Source organism: Quercus lobata, chromosome 5 (genome assembly GCF_001633185.2).
Source record: "Quercus lobata isolate SW786 chromosome 5, ValleyOak3.0 Primary Assembly, whole genome shotgun sequence".
NCBI lineage: Eukaryota > Viridiplantae > Streptophyta > Magnoliopsida > Fagales > Fagaceae > Quercus > Quercus lobata.
In genome coordinates this window covers 39,238,827-39,261,322 of record NC_044908.1, presented here as the reverse complement: position 1 = coordinate 39,261,322, position 22,496 = coordinate 39,238,827, and the positions used below count along the sequence as shown (strand labels likewise).

The window sequence follows — 22,496 nt, the reverse complement described above, 5'->3', positions numbered from 1 at the left end:
CAAGCGGAGATTTGACACGTGCCGTAGTGTGGATCGGATGGATGCGTAAAAAGGCCCATTTATTATTATTATTATTATTATTATGATGATGAATTATGAATGACACAGGACAGAAGTCGCAGTCCTTTCCATACGAATGAATTCGCATCCTTTCTCAAATAAAAAAAAAGGAATTCGCATCGTTGCCCAAACACAAATTCACGTTTCTCTGAAGTGAAGTGAAGTGAAGCGCAGCGACGCGAGGAGAGGAAGGAAGTTATAATTATGGCTGCGGAAACTCTACTACTCTCCAACGGCGCCGTCGCCAATGGAGATCTGTCCTCTAACCCTAACCCTAACCCCACCAAGAAGTCCCGCGATACCGAACGACGTCGTCGTCGCCGTAAGCAGAAGAAGAACTCCATGGCCTCCCAAGCCCCCTCGAGCGACGCTGATTCCAACGATCCTCAACAGGTTTCTTTTCTTTTCTTTTCTTTTGTATGGGAGTGATAGCAAAAATGCTATATGTTTTGTGGATTTTGGTTTTTGATAGTTGAAGTTAGGGTTTTATTTATTTATTTATTTTTTAATTTTTAATGTGTGCTGAATTGAGTGGAGCATGGAGTTTTTCTGTGATTTATTTCCTGCTTTGTTTGTTTGTTTAGAAACCGAAGGAAAACGAGAGAAAGATTATAGGAAACTAGCACTTGATGAGATTTGTTAAAAAACTATTTAAATTAAAGAATAAGAATATATTTCACGAATATATTTGAAATTGAGCACTGAAGTAATTGTTCTTGAACTCGAAGGAAAAGGAATATAAGCTCGAACTCTTTAAGGTGTAATCATTTATGGGGGTAAAACTTTCTATTTGGATATTTGAAATCTGGATAGAACTGGAAGTAATCTCTCTCCCTCTTTCTGATGGAGTTCAATTGAGAGTTTATTTAGGTTTAGTTTTCACATTACCAGAGAAGAAAAACTGAATAAGATAAGATGTATTTCCTTTTCAATTTAAGCTGGTTTTGCATTAGCTTGAAAAAAGAGTATTTAAGATCTTATAAATATAATACCCATATTCATGTTGTACAATGAATCATAAATCAGGAAGGTCTGTTACATGGTTTTGAACATGTTTGTTTTTCTTATTCTTATATGTTGGAAATTTGTAGACATTTCCGCAAGTTGAAGTGGAGTATGTCCCAGAGCCTGCTGAGCTTGATGATGGAATGGATGAAGAATTTAGAAAGATTTTTAGCAAATTCAGTTTCCGTGAAACTACTGCTACTCAGGTTAAAGGAATCCTCCCCCGTCCCTTCTTTTTATGTGATATTGACTTTAAAGTTATTCTATTTTTCCGCTGGGAGAAGTATGAGCCTAACATGATGCATTAATTATTCTACCCATTCAGGATAATGATAATAAGGATGAGTCTGCCGAAAATGCAGCCTCAACCAAGAAGGCCGACTCAGACTCAGAAGAGGAAGAACAGGATAACCCACAAAAAGAGAAAGGCGTGTCAAACAAGAAGAAGAAGGTATATATGACTTGTTAATAAACATATCAATTGATGTTTTGTATAGTTTCATATAGTCGTTATGATTGCAACAGTTTGTCCTAAAAGACTAAAGGATTTCTGTTTTCGTCTTTCAGCTACAACGGCGGATGAAGATTGCTGAACTGAAGCAAATTTGCTCAAGGCCTGATGTTGTTGAGGTAGGGATATTTGCTTGTGCTTTGTTGTTTCTTCTTATTATCCTTGTTATTTTTCTGTGCTTATATACATTTTATTCATTTCCAGGTGTGGGATGCAACCTCTGCAGACCCAAAGTTGTTGGTGTTTTTGAAATCATACAGGAACACTGTGCCTGTCCCAAGGCATTGGTGTCAGAAACGTAAATTTTTGCAGGTTAGTAAGCATCACTAGAAATTGAAGACTAATGGGTTAAAAATTAAAATGTGCATGCATGACTTGTGGAAATAGTGAACCTGTGGGATTTAGAGAATAGGGTGTAGGAAGATCAAGTCGATAAGGTTTCTCTTATATGTATATATGTGGTTCTTGCAGGGGAGCTGCTGTGACAATCATGGAGCCTGGACTTGTAGGTGTTTGGCAATGGGCACCCTTAAATGATTTCTTTGTTTATGTATTTGCTAGTGTGGGTGGGAGGGCGTAGATATTTGTATGAAGCCATATATGGGGAAAAATTAATTTTTTTAGTTTTATAACAGAGTACTTTTGCATCATATATGTTGGGGATTTGTTTACATTTGAGTTGCTAATTAATCTGTTTTGAATTTACAGATGACTTTCCATTGTGCCTAATGCTCGGGCTGAATTCCTCTTAAATTTGAAAATTTTTTACTACTGCAGAATTATCATTCTATTTTGCTAGTGCAATTACTTGTGTCTCATCGGCCATTGGGTATTCTTTTTTGCAGGGCAAGCGTGGTATTGAGAAACAGCCATTTCAGCTTCCTGATTTTATTGCGGCAACAGGAATTGAGAAAATCAGACAGGTAAGTACAATTTCGTGCAATCTTTGCAGTTAATTTTTTTTTTTTTTTTTTTTAATAATATTTTTATCTTCATGATTTTCTGAAATGAGGAATAATAAAATCATCTTTGTGAAGCTGTACGGCTAACTTTATCTTGTCAACAAATTTTCATTGTTGGATGTTTTTGACTTTATATTATTATTATTATTATTATTTTTACCTGTTACTTTTTTTTCCCATCTCCACGGTCCTTGCAGCTGTGTTTCTATTGTTAAATCTTGAAACTTCTCCTGGTGTTTTGAGTCTCAAATAAATTTTTTTTTTTTTTTTCTTCTCTTGGATAAGTAATAAATACATTAAAAATGCACAGAAGAGCATGGCCCTAGTACATGGGATGTATTCAAGAGAATGACCCAAACAATTAAAATCTAAAACTCAAAAGATCAAAGGACTCCATGAAATTTTTGGAAGAGATGGCTGTCTTCAAATTGTAGAGTGCTTTTAAGAATAGAAGTTTTACATAGAAAAATCACTCCCCTCAAAACTGTATGCTGTTCACTCCAACCTGAAGGAAGGGCTTTCCAAATTTGAATATTATGCTGTTTGCCAAAGTGTCCCTTCCAACATGCCAGTAACTCAAACACTGTTTTTGGTGTGACCCACCTAGCCCCAAACAAGTGAAACATAAGATACCACATTTCCCAAGCGATATCACTATTTAGAAATAAATTATCCATTTTCTCCTCATTAGGCCTACACATTTAACACCGATTTGTAAGATCTAAAATCTTGTTGGTTTTTTTTTTTCTTCTTTTTCGCTGGTCTGAGTTTTATGTTGATTCATCTACCAAAATGTGCATCTTGGTAATGCTGCTAATGACCTGTTGTACTGTTTCTGTGTTGTCTCATACAGGCTTACATTGAAAAAGAGGACAGTAAGAAGTTGAAGCAGAAGCAACGAGAGCGGATGCAGCCAAAGATGGGAAAAATGGATATTGACTATCAGGTTTGTCTCACTTTTTCTTTTTTGTTGTATTTTTTTTTTAAATTTAATATTTATTTATTTATTGTAATTTACCCTACCCAACTATTTTGCGATTTTTGTCTGCATGTCTTGCTGCAGTTTATGTTCAGAATGATTATTGTCTGTCTAATCAATGAGTGTGATTTCTGTTTGTTAGGTTCTCCATGATGCATTCTTTAAATACCAAACAAAACCAAAGCTTACAACTCTTGGAGATTTGTACCATGAAGGCAAAGAGTTTGAGGTGTATTTCTTATATTGATCTCTCTCTCTCTCACACGCGCGCGCACACAGTAAATTGATATACATGTGTTTTGATGTTTTCTTTCTATTTTCTCAATTGTATTTTTTGGAGTTTCTAGATTTGAAAATTGTAGCTTATATATATTTTTTTGATAGGTAACAATTGTAGCTTATATTAATATTGACAAAACAGAAACAAGTGTAATTTTTGGTATTTAATAATATTAGCTGTTATTCACATTGTTTGTATGTGTGCGTGTTTTGTGGTATTCAGGTGAAGTTAAGGGAAATGAAGCCAGGCATGCTGTCGCAAGAACTAAAAGAAGCCCTTGGAATGCCAGAGGGTGCTCCTCCCCCGTGGCTCATCAATATGCAGGTCATAATACCGAATATCTTGCGCTTAGTAGAGTTTGTTTGTGTGTGTTACCATTTTTATATTTTGTTAACGGTTGATTTTCTTCCAGAGATATGGTCCTCCACCATCCTACCCACATCTGAAAATTCCTGGGCTTAATGCTCCTATCCCGCTTGGAGCTAGCTTTGGTTACCATCCTGGTGGCTGGGGCAAGCCTCCTGTTGATGAAGTAAGTTTCCTAACCTTGATATCTTCCTCTTGTTTCCTTTTGTTCCCTATGTACGTTGGTTTTTTTATAAGTGTAATCAGTGTTTTAACAAGTTCACTTCTCCCTGTTTGTGAATATAGTTTGGACGTCCTTTGTATGGAGATGTATTCGGTGTTCAGCAACAAGAACAGCCCAATTATGAGGTACTTTCACATGAGTTATTCTTATTGTGATTAAAATTTCAGTTGTGTTTTTAGGTTTTATATCTGAAGCTGTCAAAGTTGGCTGTAGCAAAATGTTGGCTGCATCAAATTCGAAGTCAAATCAAATTTTTGCTTCCAATTTAAATTATTGGCTGGTCAGATGTGAGAGTGGTTTACCCTTAGATTATAGAATATTATGATTGCTTTAATTATGTGCTGTCTTTATCATTTAGGAAGAACCAGTTGATAAGACCAAGCATTGGGGTGATTTGGAGGAAGAGGAAGAGGAAGAAGAGGAAGAGGAAGAGGAAGAACTGATTGAGGAAGAGGACTTAGAGGCTGGCATTCAATCTGTAGATAGTCTCTCAAGGTATTTTTTTTCTCTCAATACCAGTGTTCTTGATTCCTGTTCATGACATGCATTTTCTCACATTAGTGTGTTCTCGAAGGTTTTATGGTTAGGTTCCTCAGCTCTTTCTGGCTAGGGCTCTACACATTTTTGAAGCAAATTTGTAACATAGATCATTGTTGGACTCGTGTATTGTACTTTGCATTTTCCATGTTTTAATTCCTTTCTTCTTTACCAGCACTCCTACTGGTGTTGAGACACCTGATGTTATCGATCTTCGAAAGCAGCAGAGAAAGGACACTGAGCGGCCACTTTACCAAGTTAGTATTTGTGATTCAAGATTCTGGTTCTTATATTAACTTTTTCCTTGTATTCAATGCTCCAATGGATGACATTATCTGAACTTTGTCTTATTTTTGTGTTTTATGAAGGTACTTGAAGAAAAAGAAGAGAAAATTGCCCCTGGTACTTTGCTTGGAACAACACACACGTATGCAATCTTCTTGTTTTTACATTACTCTTTTTGGTTGTATTTTTTATTTATCTTATTGATTTTGTCTCTAAATTTGTTTTGATCTACCTTTGTGCCTACAGATATGTGGTTAACTCTGGCACCCAAGACAAGGCAACTGCCAAAAGGGTAAGAATGTGTCTTCTGCAAGCAAGTTGTTGATATTGGTAACACAAATGGTTACTTTTCCAAACTAATCATTTGGTTTTTCCCCCCTTGAAGAAGCTGGTGTGCTTGATTTAAGCTTTAGCAGCATAGAATGATGAAAACTCTTATAAAGAAAAGCGCATAGAATGATAACTCATTCTTTAAGTTTATGAGTCCGGTCAAAAATTAATTTTCCTGTATTGTAGTGATATAAGATGTGAAAATTTGAGATTGAGAATGAGATATCTGCTTAAACCAATAACGATTATAAGTAGCACAAGCAAAGTATCTATGCAGGTTCTTATAGGTGTAACCTATGGAGACCCTGCATATAGAAGGCTTTTAGAAAGGCTTATCCTTGAAGGAATGGGCTTTGTACTATGACTCTACGTGAGCTAGAGAATAGTAACTAATGTTGAAAAACAAAGGGCTACATGAAATGGTTGAATTCTGAATTTTTTACTTTTATTTCAACGCCTTTGCACATGAATTGTATGGTACAAGAACCCTGGCCTCTAGTTACTTACAGAGCAACCTAATTGGAAGGTTTCAGTGATAGATGTGTAAACTTGATGTAGAGTATTTGGTAATTGCACTAGAACACCGGTAATTGGTTCACTTTCCAACAATTAGGTCTTGATTTATCACTATGTAGAAGCATAATTTGCTGATGCCTGATATGGTCATATTCTTTCAGGTTGATCTTCTTAGAGGTCAGAAATCAGATAAGGTGGATGTAACTCTACAACCAGAAGAGTTGGAAGCCATGGAGAATGTTTTGCCGGCTAAGTAAGTAACATTTTCCTATATGTTATTGTTAATGTCAATGTCCCCTAAAGGCATAACGAGTTCCCAACTTCGTTTCATTTCATAGGTATGAGGAAGCAAGGGAGGAAGAGAAGCAGCGGAGTCAGCGGGAGGATTTCAGTGACATGGTTGCAGAGGTGAGCCTATTATGTCTTCACTAATTTGATTTGAAAATTGGGGCTTCTCAAGGGAAATTTTGACAAAAAGGTGCCTTATTGGGCTGTGGTGCCACCCCCATGTGGGGGGAGGAGGGGAGGGGAGGGGTGGGTTGGGTAAGATGTACTTACCAGGATGAGATGTTTATGATTTTTATTCTTATTCCGTTAATTTTTAATTTTGAGATGTTATTTGTGCAGAATGAGAAGAAAAGGAAGCGGAAGATGCAAGAAAAGGAAGGTAAGTCGAAGAAGAAGGATTTCAAGTTCTAGGGTGTGTTTGAATTGTGTTTCTGAGAAGATGGTTGCTGGGGCTATCATGTTTTCCTTGAAGCTGGCATTATTTTCCATGGGGAGTTTAGAATGTATCTTATAATATGAGGGTTGACAGCCATACGTGGTTTACTTGAAGCTGGCAGCATTTTCCATGGGAAGTTTAGAATGTATCTCCCATCTGTGTCTTTTTAAACACAGTTGTCTGACATATTATACATAACCTTTTGAAGTTCTAGTAGTGAGCTGTCTTCAATGTATGACATATTATACATAACCTTTTGACTTTTCCTTTTTGGATAGAAAGTAACTTAAACTTTAATAATTTATCACGTTGTGACTAAGGTGCTTCAGTGAATGCTCTAGATTCCTTTTTTGGGGGGGGGGGGGGGGACCTTAAACAATTGATGGTCATCGAATCAGGACTAGAGCTGGAAACCAAATTCACTTGGATCGACTGTTTGACCTCACTGATAGGCTCCAAACGTCGGGAAGATGCATGAACACAACCCATTTTATATATGCTCTTGATGCATGATTTCTTTAATGATGCAAATACACTTTTGGTCTCTACATTTTGGACTTTTTCTTATTTTGGCCCTAAATTGATTTTGTGCCTACCTCAATCCTTGAAATCAAAAAAACGTTTTCGTTTTGGATTTTGCTGTCAATAGAAAAATCTTACATGGCAAATGGATCGTCCTATCTGTACAGTAAGTATTGATGTGGTTAATAAAATAATAATAATAAGATATTTTAGTTGATAATTTATAAATGACATGTCAGCATTTTAATTTAAAAAAAAAAGCCATTTTAGAAAATTTAAACAACAAAATAAATTAAGGCTGTGTTTGGATGCTGTAAAATGTTTTCCGGAAAATACATATTTTCCGGAAATGCTAATTTCCGGAAAAGGAAAATGTTTCCATGTGTTTGGTTGCATTTCAAAAAATTTTCCGGAAAATATTTTCTGGTGTTTGGAAAAGAAGAAGGAAAACACAAATCCAGAAAAAATCATCAACGATCGCGATCTCGCCGGCGCGATCTCGCGATCAACGGCGACGGCGCGATCTCACGATTGACGCTTCGCGAGATCGCGCCGTCAATCGCGATCAACGGCGCGGGCAAGATCGCGATTGACGCGTCGCGAGATCGCGATCTCGCGACGGCGCGAGATCGGGATCGACGCTTCGCGAGATCGCGCCGTCGATCGCGATCTCGGTCGAAGGCGAGATCGTGATCAACTACACGATCTCGCGATGGCGCGATCTTGCGAAGGTGAGATCGCGCCGTCGATCGCGATCTTCGCGGCGTCGGACTGGAGCTCGCGAGATCGGCGCCGCCTGGAGTTCGGAGTCCGCCGGCAATCATCGGACTGACTGGAATGTTCTTCTCCTCTCTCGCGCGCGAGCGCGCTCTCTCTCTCTTTCCGGAAATGCTTTGAAGTGAAAATGAAGGCAGAAATTCATTTCCGTGGTCAAGGCTGAAAATTTCGGTCAACAGGAAATCAATTTCCGGAAAATAATGTTTTCCGTGACAGCCAAACGCAGAATTTTCCGGAAATTTATTTCCGAAATTCGTTTGAAGTCGATTCAAACGCACCCTAAATTAAAAAGACCTTAAATCTAATTTAATTATTAAATTTTTTTTGGTTACTTTTAATTATTCTTTCGTAAGAATATTGCATCATGTTCTTCAAACTTCCCAGATCACAGGAACACAAATGAAAAAAGAAAGGAGAAAAGAATTAAATTAAATACTAGTAGGAAGAATGAACCCGTTCCAATCATCAAACCCAAATTCATCACAATCACCCAGCTTCATCAGCGCAACCCAAATCAACCCAAATTCATCACAATTGCCCAGCTTCATCAACATAACCCAATTGTCCAAACCCAAATTCATCACAATTGCCCAGCTTCATCAACATAACCCAATTGTCCAAATTCATTAAACAAGAATCCAAGCCAAAATCATCAACGGACCCAACTGTCCCAAGAGAGACCAAAGAGAGAAAAATTTCACATCGTTTTCTCTGCATCAAGACTGTATGGCCTCCATAATCAAAACCTTGAAGATCAGCCCCTTGATCTGCTCGTCGTTGGTCAAGAGAGAAGCCACTACCATGATGCATGGTCAGATCAGGTGTAAGGTTTTGAGCAGAAATGAGATTTTAAGATTAGAGAGAGTGATGGTCAGATCGGTGGCACCTAGAAAGATTTTACGCATTATGATTTGAGTTTTAAAAAATAGATTTTACACGTTATGATTTGAGTTTTTTTATTATTAATTTTTTTTTTTTTGGCTTTTCCCAAAAACAATTGTTATTATAAATGACTGAATATAAATTGTTACAAGTTATGATTGGAGAAATAATTTGTTATTTCATACTCAATTTAAGTAATTTTAAACGCAAATTGATATCTAAATTATTCTATTAAACTACATCCATCCAAACAAATCATAAAATAATCTAGTCTTAAGTAAAAACGCTATTACTAAATGTAACAATATAATGCATGTTCAAAGCATATCCTATCAATTTTTTTTTTATGCATCTAATAATCCAACAAGCTTATTAGGAGGGTAGTGCTTACATGTTCAGGTTCTATGAGAATATAAGATGCTACATAAAAAGCTTTAAATGATTCAAACAGACCAGTTTTTTTATTTTTTATTTTTTATTTTTTATTTTTTATATTTTTATTTTTATTTTTAAGAAAAAGACTATGCATTATTATTAAGAAGCTGAAGAATCAGAAACAACAAACTTAGAAATGTCAAGTGGAACATGCTCCATCCAGACTAACTAAACGTCTTTTACAAACTGGCCAATTGAGGAATGATCAAAATCAGTCGATTTCAGAGCGTTACACATAATCTCAGGATCCCTTTCAAAGACAGATTGTTGAATGCCCAATTCCACAGTAAACTGAGCTTCCCTTCTTGCAGCTAAAACCCCAAGAACCTCCACTGAAAATGGATAGGGGATTTTCTCAGATAAGGCCGCTAGCACTTCCCCATTGGCATTGCGAACTACAACCCTATTCCTGCTTCATCCGAGTCTTCAAACACAGCCCCATCAAAATTTGCTTTATATATATCACTCATGGAGGTCTCCATTTAATTACCCCCGGTAATGGCTTAGTTGGGTGCATTGGAAACTTCTGCTGGAATTCCGATAGGTTGCTACATGCTGCTTCAAAGATTCTGTTAGGGGCCAAGCACATTCATTAAGTCTCTCACTCAGTTTCTGCGAAACCAAATGAACCACACCACATTAGCATACAATTCCAGTCTTTGAGATTGTTGGCCAACTAAATGAATTAGCTCCTGAAAATCCTGTAAACCTGGAAAATCTTTTTGAATCCAGCCGAAGAACGGATTCCAGATTTGGTGAAGTTTTTCACAGCCCTAAATGGCATGGAATGTAGACTCCTGAACCGTGAGACAAGCACTGCACCTAGTATCCTCCAGATTTTTTCTTTTCTTCAAATTCTCCTTAGTAGGTAGAGCTTCAGAGCAAGCTTGCCAAAGAAAAGTTTTAATTTTATTTGGCACTCTAAGCTTCCAAATGAGATTCCAAAATTTCTTTTGATTCAAAACTTTCGAGCTCGTCACCCCTACCTTCATCCTCACACAGCTGCTGATACCCAGTTTTAACCAAATATTCGCCATTCTTACACCGAGGCCAGATAATACTATCCACTTGTCTCGACACACAGAGCGGAATAGCTTTTATACGTTGGGTTTCAAACCAAAGGAAGTGCTGGTCATTCAGATTGCAGTCCCATATACCAGTATCAAAATTTATCAGAAAATTGACTCGGCACCTTCTAAAGCAGGCACACATGGTGATATAACCTTAGTAGACTCATTACCCGGATGCCAATTTTCATTGTAAAATTTTATCCTCTTTCCATCTCCTAATCTCCTCCTCATTCCAGCCGAAATCACATTCCTGGCTTTCAATATGCTCTGCCAAGCATAAGATCCCGAGGATGCTGAGGCTTCAAAAATTGATCCCCTTGGAAAATATTTAGCTTTAAAGACCCGATAGAAAAGAGAGCTATGATCATTCATTAATCTCCAAACCTGTCTTGCCAGCATTGCTTCATTGAATTTCACCAAATCTTTGAACCTCATCCCTCCCTCTGATTTTGGCTTACATAGGACCTCCTATTTTTTTCAATGAATTTTTTGTTGCTCACCCTTTTGTCCCCATCAAAATTTTCTAATCAATGACTCAATCTCGTCACAGAGACCTAATGGTAGCTTGAAACAACTCATGGCGAATGTAGGAATTGCTTGTACCACAGCTTTAGTAAAACCTCTCTACTCGCTTGAGATAGTAGCTTCTTCTTCCATCTTTGGAGTTTACTCCAAACTCTTTCTTTTATATAATTGAGACTCGCTTTTTTATTCCTCCCTACCATAGCCGGAAGGCCAAGGTATTTCTCATATTCTTTCACTTCAAGCATTCCTAAAAAAATTTGAGATTGAGTCTTTTGTTTCTTCATTCACTGCTTTGCTGAAAAAGACGGTGGTTTTCTCCCGATTAAGCATTTGGCCAGAAGCTTGCTCATACAAAGTTAAGATACTCTGTATCACTTGTAAATTTGACATAGTAGCTTGACAAAACGGAAAGTTGTCATCTACAAAGAATAAATGGGAGATTCTTGGACCCCTTTTAGATAGAGAAAAACCCCTCTTATATGATCATCAGCAATTGCCTTTTGTAACATTCTATTCAAACGTTCTGAACATAATAAGAAAGGATAAGGAGACAATGGGTCCCCTTATCTAATTCCCCGTGATGGCCAAATATCTCCCTTAGGCTCTCCATTTACCAAAATTGAGTAAGACACTATGCTAATACAGTTAAAGACAAGAGAGACCCATTTTTCACAAAAACTCAATTTCCCCATAATTTTCACCAAGTACTTCCACTCAACTTGGTCATACGTCTTATTCATATCTAGCTTCATGGCCATAAAGCCCACCTTCTTTGATTTTTGAGTCTTTATATGATGTAAGGTCTCAAAACTTTATAAATAAGCTTATAGAGAATATTATAGTGCAATTGGGTGATATTTTGAAACTCTTACTGAGATTTCTACTTTAGGAATGAGAGTGATAAAAGTTCGGTTAATGGATGGGGTGACTGAACTTGTGTTGAGACAAGTAAGAATTGCATTTGCCACTTCATCACCTATGGTTGACCAAAATTGTTGAAAAAATAGGGGAGGCATTCCATCTGGTCCTAGCAATTTTAACGATTCCATTTGCTACAAAGTTGCATCCACTTCAGCCCTCACAAAAGTTGTAGAAAGTTCCAAATTCATCTCCTCCATGACAACCACAGGGGTGGCCTCCAATGTGACCTCAATCTGGTCTAGGGTAGAAGAAGTAAACAAATTCTAATAAAAATCGACCAAAATGTTTGCAATACTAGCTTCATCAACACATTTTGGAACTTCATTAAAACAAATGTTGATAAAAATTTACTTACTTTCATAGAAATATGAGGGTGACAGCAATACACGTTACTTTCATAGTATTGCTGTCACCCTCATGCAACCACAGTGCCCTTGAACGTTGTTTTCATATTTTTTCCTCCTTAGGTAATAAATCATTTATCTCCCTTTTCAACCTTATTACCCGGTTCATGAATCTCTAAGCCATAGTTGCATCTTCAGCCTTACACAACAATCATTCTTCTCTTTCAACAGGCGTGTGATGTTCCCAATTGCTACCCGACTCCACCATTTTAGTTTGGATTGGCATTGACTAATTTTACCTTCAAACCAAGCCATAGGATGACTGGGAACATCATGAAGCCATGTTGATTCAATCATGTCCCTACACCCCTCTTCTTCTAGCCACATATGTTCAAAGCGCCACGACTTTTGTCTATTTTTTGGTATACCATTGAGATAGATGAAGATTGGTCTGTGATTCGAAGAAATGTTTTGGTATACCTTAGTTGTTGGAAATTTTTCTAACCAGTCCATTATAACGACTGCCCTATCCAATCTTTCCCATACTGTGAAACCATCATGCTAACCATTACACCACTTAAACTTCCCCCTTTCAAAACCAAAGGTCACGAAATCCAAATTCGTCCAACACATCTCTAAATTCTTGCATCTGCCTAACCAGCCTTAATCTCCCACCTAGTTTCTCATGACTTCTAGTAATCTCATTGAAATCCCTTGCGCATAGCCAAGGGATAGAATTTCTAGCTTTTAATCTTCGCAAACAAGTCCATGACAGGTGATGGTTACTTGTATCAGATTCCCCGTAAAACCCTATGAACCGCCATTCATCCTCCTTTGCTTTATTTAAGAGTCCATCAATATGATTTGGAGAAAATGTGCCTAGAGAGAAATCGACATCCTTTTTCCAAAAAATAACAATCTCACACCCTCGTACTTCACGAGATACTTTAATCATACCACCCAAATTCAAACAACCCCGAATTTCTTCTAGCCTTTCTTTATCTAGCCATGTTTCAGCTTAGAACAAAACTAAAGGATCTTGTACCCAGATTAAATGACCAAGCTCCTATTCTTTCTGAAGGTTCCCAAGCTTCCAACAGTTCCAACATAAGAGATTCATTGGTTTAGGCGGGGCTGGGATGCAACCTCCACCACTGAGAAATTCTCATTATTGTGAGAAACCACCATTCTTTTATTAGGTAAGTCACAACAATCCACTTCCATGTGAGTTCGTTTAGAGAAAGAACAAACCTCACTCGAAGAGCCACCCTCTCCATTGTTTGCAGTTCTAGTAATCGTTGTCCATGATTTTGTATGGGGAACATCCTTTCCTTCTTGGCTTGGTTGCTTATTGGATATCTGATAAAACTGATGGGGGGTCAAGTAAGTTCGCTAGGTGACCATCACGTGCCCCTGTAGTAGTTTCAATTTGAGTGGGAGACTTTTAAACTTATCTATATAATGATCTTTTCACTTGCCTTTTTTGGATTACCAATCTCACCGTTCTCCTTAGGGATGGCAATGGGGCGGGGCGGGGCCGAAGGATGAGATCTTCACCCTCGCCCCGCATGGATTTTTCTTGCCCCATCCCCGCCCCTTAAGGCCCCGCGAAGACCCACGAAGCCCCGCCCTACACCATAAAACTTTATTTCTTATTAATTTTCCCTACATCTATTACCATTTTTTCAAAAAAAAATGACATGTTTCAATAATAAAAATATACTTGAAATTATAAATAAATTTATCCTATCAAATCAAACTAATTTTTAGACAAAATTAAATAATATTATCTAAATGTTTATATTTCATTGGCCTAAAAAACACTAAAACAAATCTCCTTTATACTAAGTAGTGTGCATTATTTAATACCTCCCATTTTGTGACTATTTCATAGAGAATGGGACAAAGTCTCAAACCTGTACCTTATGTTTTTTTAATAAAAATACAGAAAACTAAATTAAATTGTATATAATTTTTGTGTGGAGAACAAGAACAATCAGCTAGAGCTAGTACATGATTGATGCCATCATATCTGCAATCAAACCAATAGGGAAACATATTCCTCATCATCTCGTTCTCCAAAAATTAAAAAACAAAAACCCAGCTTGTAAAATAGATATGGATTTTGACAAGCATAAAGAAGCAGTGTTGTTAAACAGCCAAATGCCCACACAAAATTACAAAAACAATGACACAGACACAAATATTTAGAGCCTCAGACCCGTACCTCATTAAAAAATAAATTATATTATGTTAATGATGAAAAGTAAGTTGAGAAAGATGTATGAATCATGAATGAAACCAGTAATTCAATAGTATATAAATTTGTTTCTAATAAAGACAAAAAAAACATTAAAATTGGTACCTTATTTCCAACTTTGCTAGAAAGAAAAAAGAGGTAGAGCTACGTTAGGTAGAATAAAATAAGCTAATGATATTTTTGTTTAAATAGTAGGGTTTTAGGGTATAAAAAAATTACAATTGAATCCTTATTAATGTGGGGTGGGGCGGGGTGGGGTGGGGTGGGTCTAAAAAGTGTAAACCCATCCCCACCCCGCCCCATGGTGCGGGTCTAAAATCTTGCCCCATCCCCACCCCACCACCTTTGCGGGGCGGGGAAAACTTGCACGGGGCGAAGCGGGGAGGGGTGGGTCTAGCGGGGTGGGGCAAAATTGCCATTCCTAGTTCTCCTTGCCTTCTGAGATATCAAATTTATTCAGCTCTCTATCAATCTCTAAAATCTGGCTATTTAGTAAATCTCTATGATTTACGGGATTTTCCACATTTGAAAAGGAAGCAGTTTTGAAATAGTTGACTCGGAAGCACTTGAATTCCCCATGATATGCTCCCCAAAATCTGCGATTTCCTTATCTGATGTTTGCCCCATTGGAGTAGACTTGATTGGATTCACCCAAGACGGCGGAGCTAGTTTTTGAACCTCTGAAATTTTTACCTTCGAACCGCCCTTCTTCCTAGACTTATAGAAACTTGGTACCACTACCACGGATTTTTTAATCATCATGGTTGAGGGGGCACGTATCTAGGCCCCATATTACTGATCACTAATATCTAAAGTGCTATCGCTCTCTATCCACAAGTTGCAATCTCTATTGGCATGATACAAGCATCCACACCAGTAAAATATATTAGGAAGACGCTTGTATCTAAAAGAGACCCAACCTTCCTTGCCATCTTCAATCGAGAGAACAAGACTCGCACACTGAGGTTGAGACACATTGACTCGAACATGAACCTTAATGAAACTGCCTCCTTCAACCTCAGCATTGGTTGAGGTTCGATCCATTTCTCCTATTACTTCGCATTGTTCCTCAGTAACACCTCTATTCAAATAACTGACTGGAATATTGTGAACTTGGAACCATATCGAAACTATATTAAAAGCAAGGCCACAAACAAGTGAAGCAATTTCTAGCCTTTGGAGAACTACGAGATGCCTATCAAAACTCCAAGGTTCACTAGCCAAATTTTTTTCCACCTCTTCATTATTATAAAAAACAAATAGTATTGTATGATCTCCTATATTGCGAACCTTGAAGCCATTTATGGAATGCCAGAGGGGACTGAAAGTCCTTACTATCGCATCAGTGTTTAAGGCTCGTTTCGTAAGAAACTTCACTGCGATTTTATGTTCATTAGAGCTTCTTTCTTTCTTCAAACACATCTTCCCTCCCTCCTTATCATTTAGAGAAAGATTGCTCTGATGTTTCGTTAGATTATCCATGTTTCCTCACTCTGTGTTTCCAAAACCCCCAAAAGAAAAAACCACTAGCCCTATCGGTAATTGTGTTACCCTGGGGGACACTAAGCCTTACAAGAAGGGACAACAAAATTCTATAGCGAAGAAAGTGAGAGACCCCTTTCTTAGCAACAAAGAAACTTTTAATTACGTATTACTTGGTGTAATGTAATAAACAAATCAGTGTTTGGGAATGTACAATTAATACTAACTTGCAGGAAAAAGGAATAGGTTGAAGTTTTTCAAATCATTGGGACCTAGCATGGAAACACAACTAGAGCAACATTTATATATGGAGATAAAGTTCATGGGTGCTATGGCTAGAGGAAGGGGACAAAATACCCAATTTTATCAAAGAAAAAGAAGATACACTCATTATCCATGGGAGCAAAGACGCTCAAGGGTGTGACAAATTGGGGGGGGGGGGTGAAGTAAAATGAAATCAATAGTTACGAAATATTTCAGTGATATCTTTACTAGCTCTAAACCTTAGAATACAAACAAACTACAAAGGGTAGAGGGAAAATTTGATAACGGAGGACATCAGCGCCAAGCTGCTAATAGGAGTTCAAGGCTAAAGGAGGAAGTAACTCAAGCCTTCTCTCAAATGCAACTCACTATAGACACCACATTTTGTACCCCTTACAACTTGGGCCCCTGGTCTCCAATAATGGTAAAATTCTGAAGCCCAAGGTTGGTTTAGGGCCCGATCAAATTGAAATTGACTTGGAGAAGGTTTTTATGGAAAATATAACTCTTTTATGAGTTGAATAAAACTATTTTTGGAAAATAAAGGCCACGGAAACCCTAGGGCATGCATACGCAGGCACACATATGCATGTTAGGGTTCCAAAAACTATAAAAGACAAGTTTTTCTGCATTAAAGCTGAGGTTTGGAATGAATCTCACATCGTCTAGGAGCCGTTCCAAACCCCCAGTTTCTCAATATAAAAAGCCATACATGGTACCTTCTCAAAACACACAGAAAATTCTAAGGGAAAACCTAAGATTCACTAGAAATAATGAATCAAAGAGGGAGTTTTTCACAAAACATCCTCAAGTCAATATTCTTCTAATTGAGACATTTTCTGGTCTTGATTTTTGGGTTTTGAAGTTTACTAATAAATTTTGTTTGGTTGTGAATATATTGATTGAATGGAACAGTCAAAATCAAGCTTGAAAAGCTTTGTTTTTGAGGTATTAAGTTCTAACCTTTTCCTTTTCTTTTCTTTGTTTTAATCCTACTTATTATTTATTTTTCTTGTTTTGTTTATGTTTTAACATGTTTAGGTAGCCTAGGGTTTAGTAGCCTTTTGTTTTAAAGCATGTTAGGTTGTTAGATTTAATAATTTTAGTTTATGCTCTGTTTTGCTCTTGCTATTTCAGGGTTAGGGTTTGGGTGTGTATGCATACGCATGCAGAAAGGTATGCGTACGCGTACAACTGGGCTGCATACGAAGGCCTTATGTATGCACATGCATACTCGTGCCCAGAAACCCTAATTCTACCTTTTTAAGCTTTTGTTTCTTTATCTCTTTTGCTTAATATGCCTTTGTTCTAGCTTGTTTCCATATGTATATGTCTCTGTTTCTCTGATTGTTTGTTTAATCATCCTTAATATGTTAGAATAGGGTCTCCCTTTAATGTTTTCTTTAATATACCATGAACATGCATATGATATGATCAATGCACTGATGCATAGGTGCTATGATGCTGTAAGGTAAGTGAGGTAAGACATGCATTCACATGAGCATGCATTTAACTTGTGCTTTGATGATGGATATGAACATGCTTGGTTGAATGATATGTTTTAATGTTGGGATACCTATCACATGCTTGTTTGATTCTAACATGCCTATGTTTTTGCCCTTGTGATATCTTGTTTATTTGCTGTCTTGGAGGGGATATTATGATATGCATTATAGATGTATGCTAGGCTTGATGTGAGTTGCCATGGTTGATATAAGTTAGGGTTTTGGGATGATTGATGCCATGTTGTATGCTAAGATGTATGCTAGTGTGTGTGTGAGTTTAATATGCAATATTGAACAAGCCTTTAATGGGATTAAGATGTAAGACACAATAAGTGGAAGCCAACCCATGGGTCGGGTGGGGTTGGGTGCCTAACACCTTCCTATCCCCATACCTAAACTCTGAACCTATACTCTGGTAGTAAGATCAGTCCTTCCACATAAGGGAACTATATATATGGTTCCTAGACTTAAACTAGGTGGTGACTCCAACATCTTTTCTTTGCCCTGGTCCACTTGACCAAGGCGTACTCCTCTACAAGAAGAAAGGCATTGTGCCCACAGTGGCGACTTCACTTAGGATAGAGAGTTTGATTCCAATGTGTCTTATTTCTTAATCTTAGTAAAGGCTTGTTCAATACTTGTTTTCGCACAATTCACTTGGTTATTTTGTCCCTTTCACCTTGGTTGGTGATAAGTGGGAAGATGAGTACGCTTCATTCAGGCCAAAGTCTTTTGAAGTTCATCCCACTAGCTTACAATCTATGCCATTACCTATGATGGGCTTTGAGTACATTAACAGTTTGCCACCAATCCACAAAGGTCCATTTAGGCCCTCGGTTGGAATCATAGCCCATCTAGTTGTGAGTGACCTACTGATTTTTTCCTTTTAGCTCTAGGGAGCCTACCCACACTTAGAGATATCCTAGATCCTATCAATAAGAGGTTACCTTTTATATCTCTTGTTTGTTCAACCATATATCTTGTGTTCACCTAATTCTAAAGGACAAATAAAAGATGTAAAAACTTAAGGATGACCCAAAATTTATGGCATACCCTAAGATATTGGGATAAAGAAAAGAAGCCCTTACATGTAAGAGACTTGTCCCAAAATCTAAAGGTATATCTTAATTTGAAAGGTTCACAAGACCATAGCCTAGTTGTTATCATAAGCCTAAATCAAAAGGCCTCTTAGAAATGAGAACCTTGGGCCTAGGGTAACAAATATGCTATGGACTTAGCATCCAATATCCTACAAAGCCAATATGAAATTTCCTATTCTTGGGACTCCTTGTTGCATACGTTGGCCCAAAATGATGAGAAGTTCATGGACTTTGAAAGGAAGACTACAATATATCCTAGCTAGAAAGCTACTTCAAAATAATGAATATGATAATGAAGGGAGAGTCCAAAAGTGATGGATACATTGTAAGCCCATATTTGAGACAAAGGGTTGAAAATCTCCAAGCACATTCTAATGAAAGCCCACGGGAGTAATATGAGAGCTTATTGTAAATGGACTAAAGCCCAATGAAATAAGGGGCAAGGTTCATGAGAGGAAAGGGAGTGACTTTGTAATTGGACTTTTATTAAAATGGACTTAAAGACTTTTCTAAGAACATCTAATAGAAAGGGCCTTTTGATTGGGACATGGACTTAATAAAATGAGACTTCTTTTCAAGCACCATTGCACCACCAAGATCAAGAAAGCACATTTTCCCACTCCCATTTGGGTTCAAGAAAAGGTTGATTGGATAGACTACATGGATGCTGAGGTAATGGAGACTATGCTAAACATGGAGGGGGATGTGGTCGCCATCACCATCGAGGAGCCAAGTAATCCTTCTGCTTTCATCGTGCCTGCTGCTGAGTAACTTTATAATTGGAGATGGGTTGGGTTTTCTGAGAATATGGTAAAGAAATTTTGTAATGCAAGTTCAGATGTACTTTTTAACATTTTCAATAAGATGAATTCTAATTTGGCTTATTTTGATGTGTCCTATAATATTGAAATTCTGCACTTAAATGATTCTAATGAATTTGAAAATGAAATTAATAAACAATTGGAAAAGAAATTTGAACTTGTGGAACCAACTTTTGAAACTCTTAATTTGGGCAATAACGAGAATCCACGCTTAATTAAAATGGGCTCAAACCTAAATGAAAAAGAAAGAAAAGATCTTAAATTGCTTCTCACAAAATTCCAAGAAGTATTTGCATGGTCCTATGAAGATATGCCTGGCATCAATCCCGAGATAGCCCAACACCAAATTGATACTTATGCTCACATGGTACTCGACAAGTAGAAGTTGAGGCATATGAGAACCGAATGGCTTCTAAAGATCAAGGAAGAGGTCACAAAATAGTTGAAGGTAGGATTCATCAAACCCGTGCACTAAGCCGATTGGATAGCCAATGTTGTGCTTGTAGCCAAGAATGATGGAAAGGTAAGGATGTGTGTGGACTTTAGGGACCTAAACAAGGCTTGCCCTAAGGACGATTTCCTTTTCCCTCATATAGATGTCTTAGTGGATAATACCACTGGCAGTGCCTTGATGTCTTTCATGGATGGATTTTCGAGATATAACCAAATCAAGATGGCTCCTAAGGATATGACTAATACTATCTTCACCACAAAATAAGGAATCAATTATTACACTGTGATGCCATTTGGGCTTAAGAATGCAGTTGCAACTTACCAAAGAATGGCTACAGCTTTGTTACATGACATGATGTACAATGAGGTAGAGGTGTATGTTGATGACATGATCGTGAAGTCCAAAGATAGAGAGGGCCACATAGCTAATTTGAAGAAGTTCTTTGAAAGGATCAAGAAGAATAGATTGAGATTGAATCCACAAAAGTGTACTTTTGGAGTTACTACAGGGAAGTTGCTAAGTTTTTTGGTAAGTGATAGAGGGATAGAAGTTGACCCATTAAAGATCAAAGCCATATTAGACATGCCGCCACCCAAGAGTGAAAATGAGACAAGAGGATTTTTAGGACAGTTATAGTACATCAACCGATTCATTGCCAAACTCACCTCCACTTGTGAGTTTATCTTCAAGCTTTTGAGAAAGAATGAACCCCATGCATGGAATTATGAGTGTCAGAAAGCCTTTGAGCTCATTAAAGAATATCTTCTCCATCCACCTATCCTAATACCCCCGAAACATGGAAAACCACTACTTCTTTGTCTCTTGATCATAGAAGATGTGGTTGGGAGTATGCTTGCACAAGTGGATGATGATAAGAATGATAGAGGCATATACTATTTAGGCAAAAGGTTTTATGATTATGAGACTATATAATCACGCATAGAAAAGTCATGCTTTGCACTTATGTGGGCGGTGTGGAAATTCAGACATATCATCCTACCTTTCTAGATATGGATAGTGGCCAGAATGGACCCGTTGAAGTATCTATTTGAGAAGCCTACCTTAAGTGGAAGGTTGTCAAGATGGTTGATCCTATTGGAAGAATTCTATTTGAAGTATGTGGCAAGAAAAAATATCAAATGTAGTGCAATGTTAGATTTTTGTGCCGAGAACCCCATTGAAGGAGACCATAGTAAGGAGGATTTTCTAGATGAGGATATTTTGGACATCGAACGGGGGCATGGAAGATGTATTTCGATGGAGCTGTGAACCAATATGGAAATGGGATAGGAGTACTCTTGATCACCCTTGATGGATTCCATGTACCTTTGGCCATCAAATTGAACTTTGAGGAAACCAACAACATTGTAGAGTATGAGGCTTGTATTGTCAGAATGGAGGCTCTTCGAGAGTTATGGGTGAAGGAGGCAGAAGTCTTTGGAGATTCAAATTTAGTCATAGCCCAAGCACAGAAATTGTGGAAGGTGAAAGAGGAACACTTGAAACCTTATCAACAATATTTAGAGGATTTGACAAAAACCTTTGACTAGATTGAAAATGCCATCATCCCTAGAGTTTGTGGATGCCTTGGCTTCTAAGCCTCCATGATTGAAATACCCAAAGGAGTATGGACACGACCTTTAGAGATTGAACAAAGTTATGAGTTGGTACACAAGGGGAGGACATAGTCTTCAATCATAGCTATAGAAGAAGAAGGAGTTCCTTGGTATTATGACACAATGAAGTTCTTGAAATTGAGAGTGTACCCTGACAGTGCCGACAAGAGAGAGTGTCATTCGATTAGGATGATGGCAATGCAATACATCTTATGTAGAGGTCAACTCTATAGGACATCTTATTATGGTATACACTTTTGTTGCTTAAAGAAGGAGGAACTTGCAAGAGTCATGGAAGAAGTCCATCAAGGAGTTTGTGGTCTTCACATTAATGAGAGAATGTTAGCAAAATAGATTCTAAGGATGGGGTACTATTGGAATATGATGGAGACCGATTGTGTGGATTTTGTGAAAAGTTTCCATGACTACCGAACATATGCAAATTTGAACCATGTACCACCTAGTGAGCTATACAACATGACCTCTCCAAGGCCTTTCTTGGTCTAGGGCATAGATATGATTGGGAGGATAGCCCCTAAGGCTTCAAATGGACATGAGTATATTCTAGTGACAATCGACTACTTTACCAAGTGGGTAGAAGCTGCCTTCTACTCCCTGTTAATAGCCAAGCATGTGGCCCGGTTGAGGAACCACCTAAGAGCGGCTCTAGTCAGAGTGTTTTGGAACATTTGAGCAAGTAGTTCTTCAGTTGCTCCTAGGGGCTGCATGGCCCTCATATA

At 37.7% G+C, this 22,496-nt stretch overlaps 1 protein-coding gene and 1 pseudogene across 1 annotated transcript; one reads left to right on the top strand and one right to left on the bottom strand.

Annotated features, from left to right (window-relative positions):
* The first annotated feature begins 108 nt into the window (after positions 1-108).
* Positions 109-7,082, top strand: LOC115991678 (splicing factor 3B subunit 2). Its single transcript, XM_031115518.1, has 18 exons — positions 109-453; positions 1,152-1,271; positions 1,391-1,516; positions 1,633-1,695; positions 1,781-1,888; positions 2,422-2,499; positions 3,392-3,484; positions 3,660-3,746; positions 4,020-4,121; positions 4,210-4,329; positions 4,449-4,511; positions 4,745-4,881; positions 5,099-5,180; positions 5,292-5,350; positions 5,455-5,500; positions 6,216-6,307; positions 6,393-6,462; positions 6,682-7,082. The coding sequence occupies exons 1-18, from the start codon at positions 265-267 to the stop codon at positions 6,751-6,753; spliced, it is 1,707 nt and encodes a 568-aa protein (XP_030971378.1). The 5' UTR covers positions 109-264; the 3' UTR covers positions 6,754-7,082.
* A 7,162-nt stretch (positions 7,083-14,244) lies between these two features.
* Positions 14,245-14,331, bottom strand: LOC115993435 (annotated as a pseudogene).
* Positions 14,332-22,496: the final 8,165 nt, after the last annotated feature.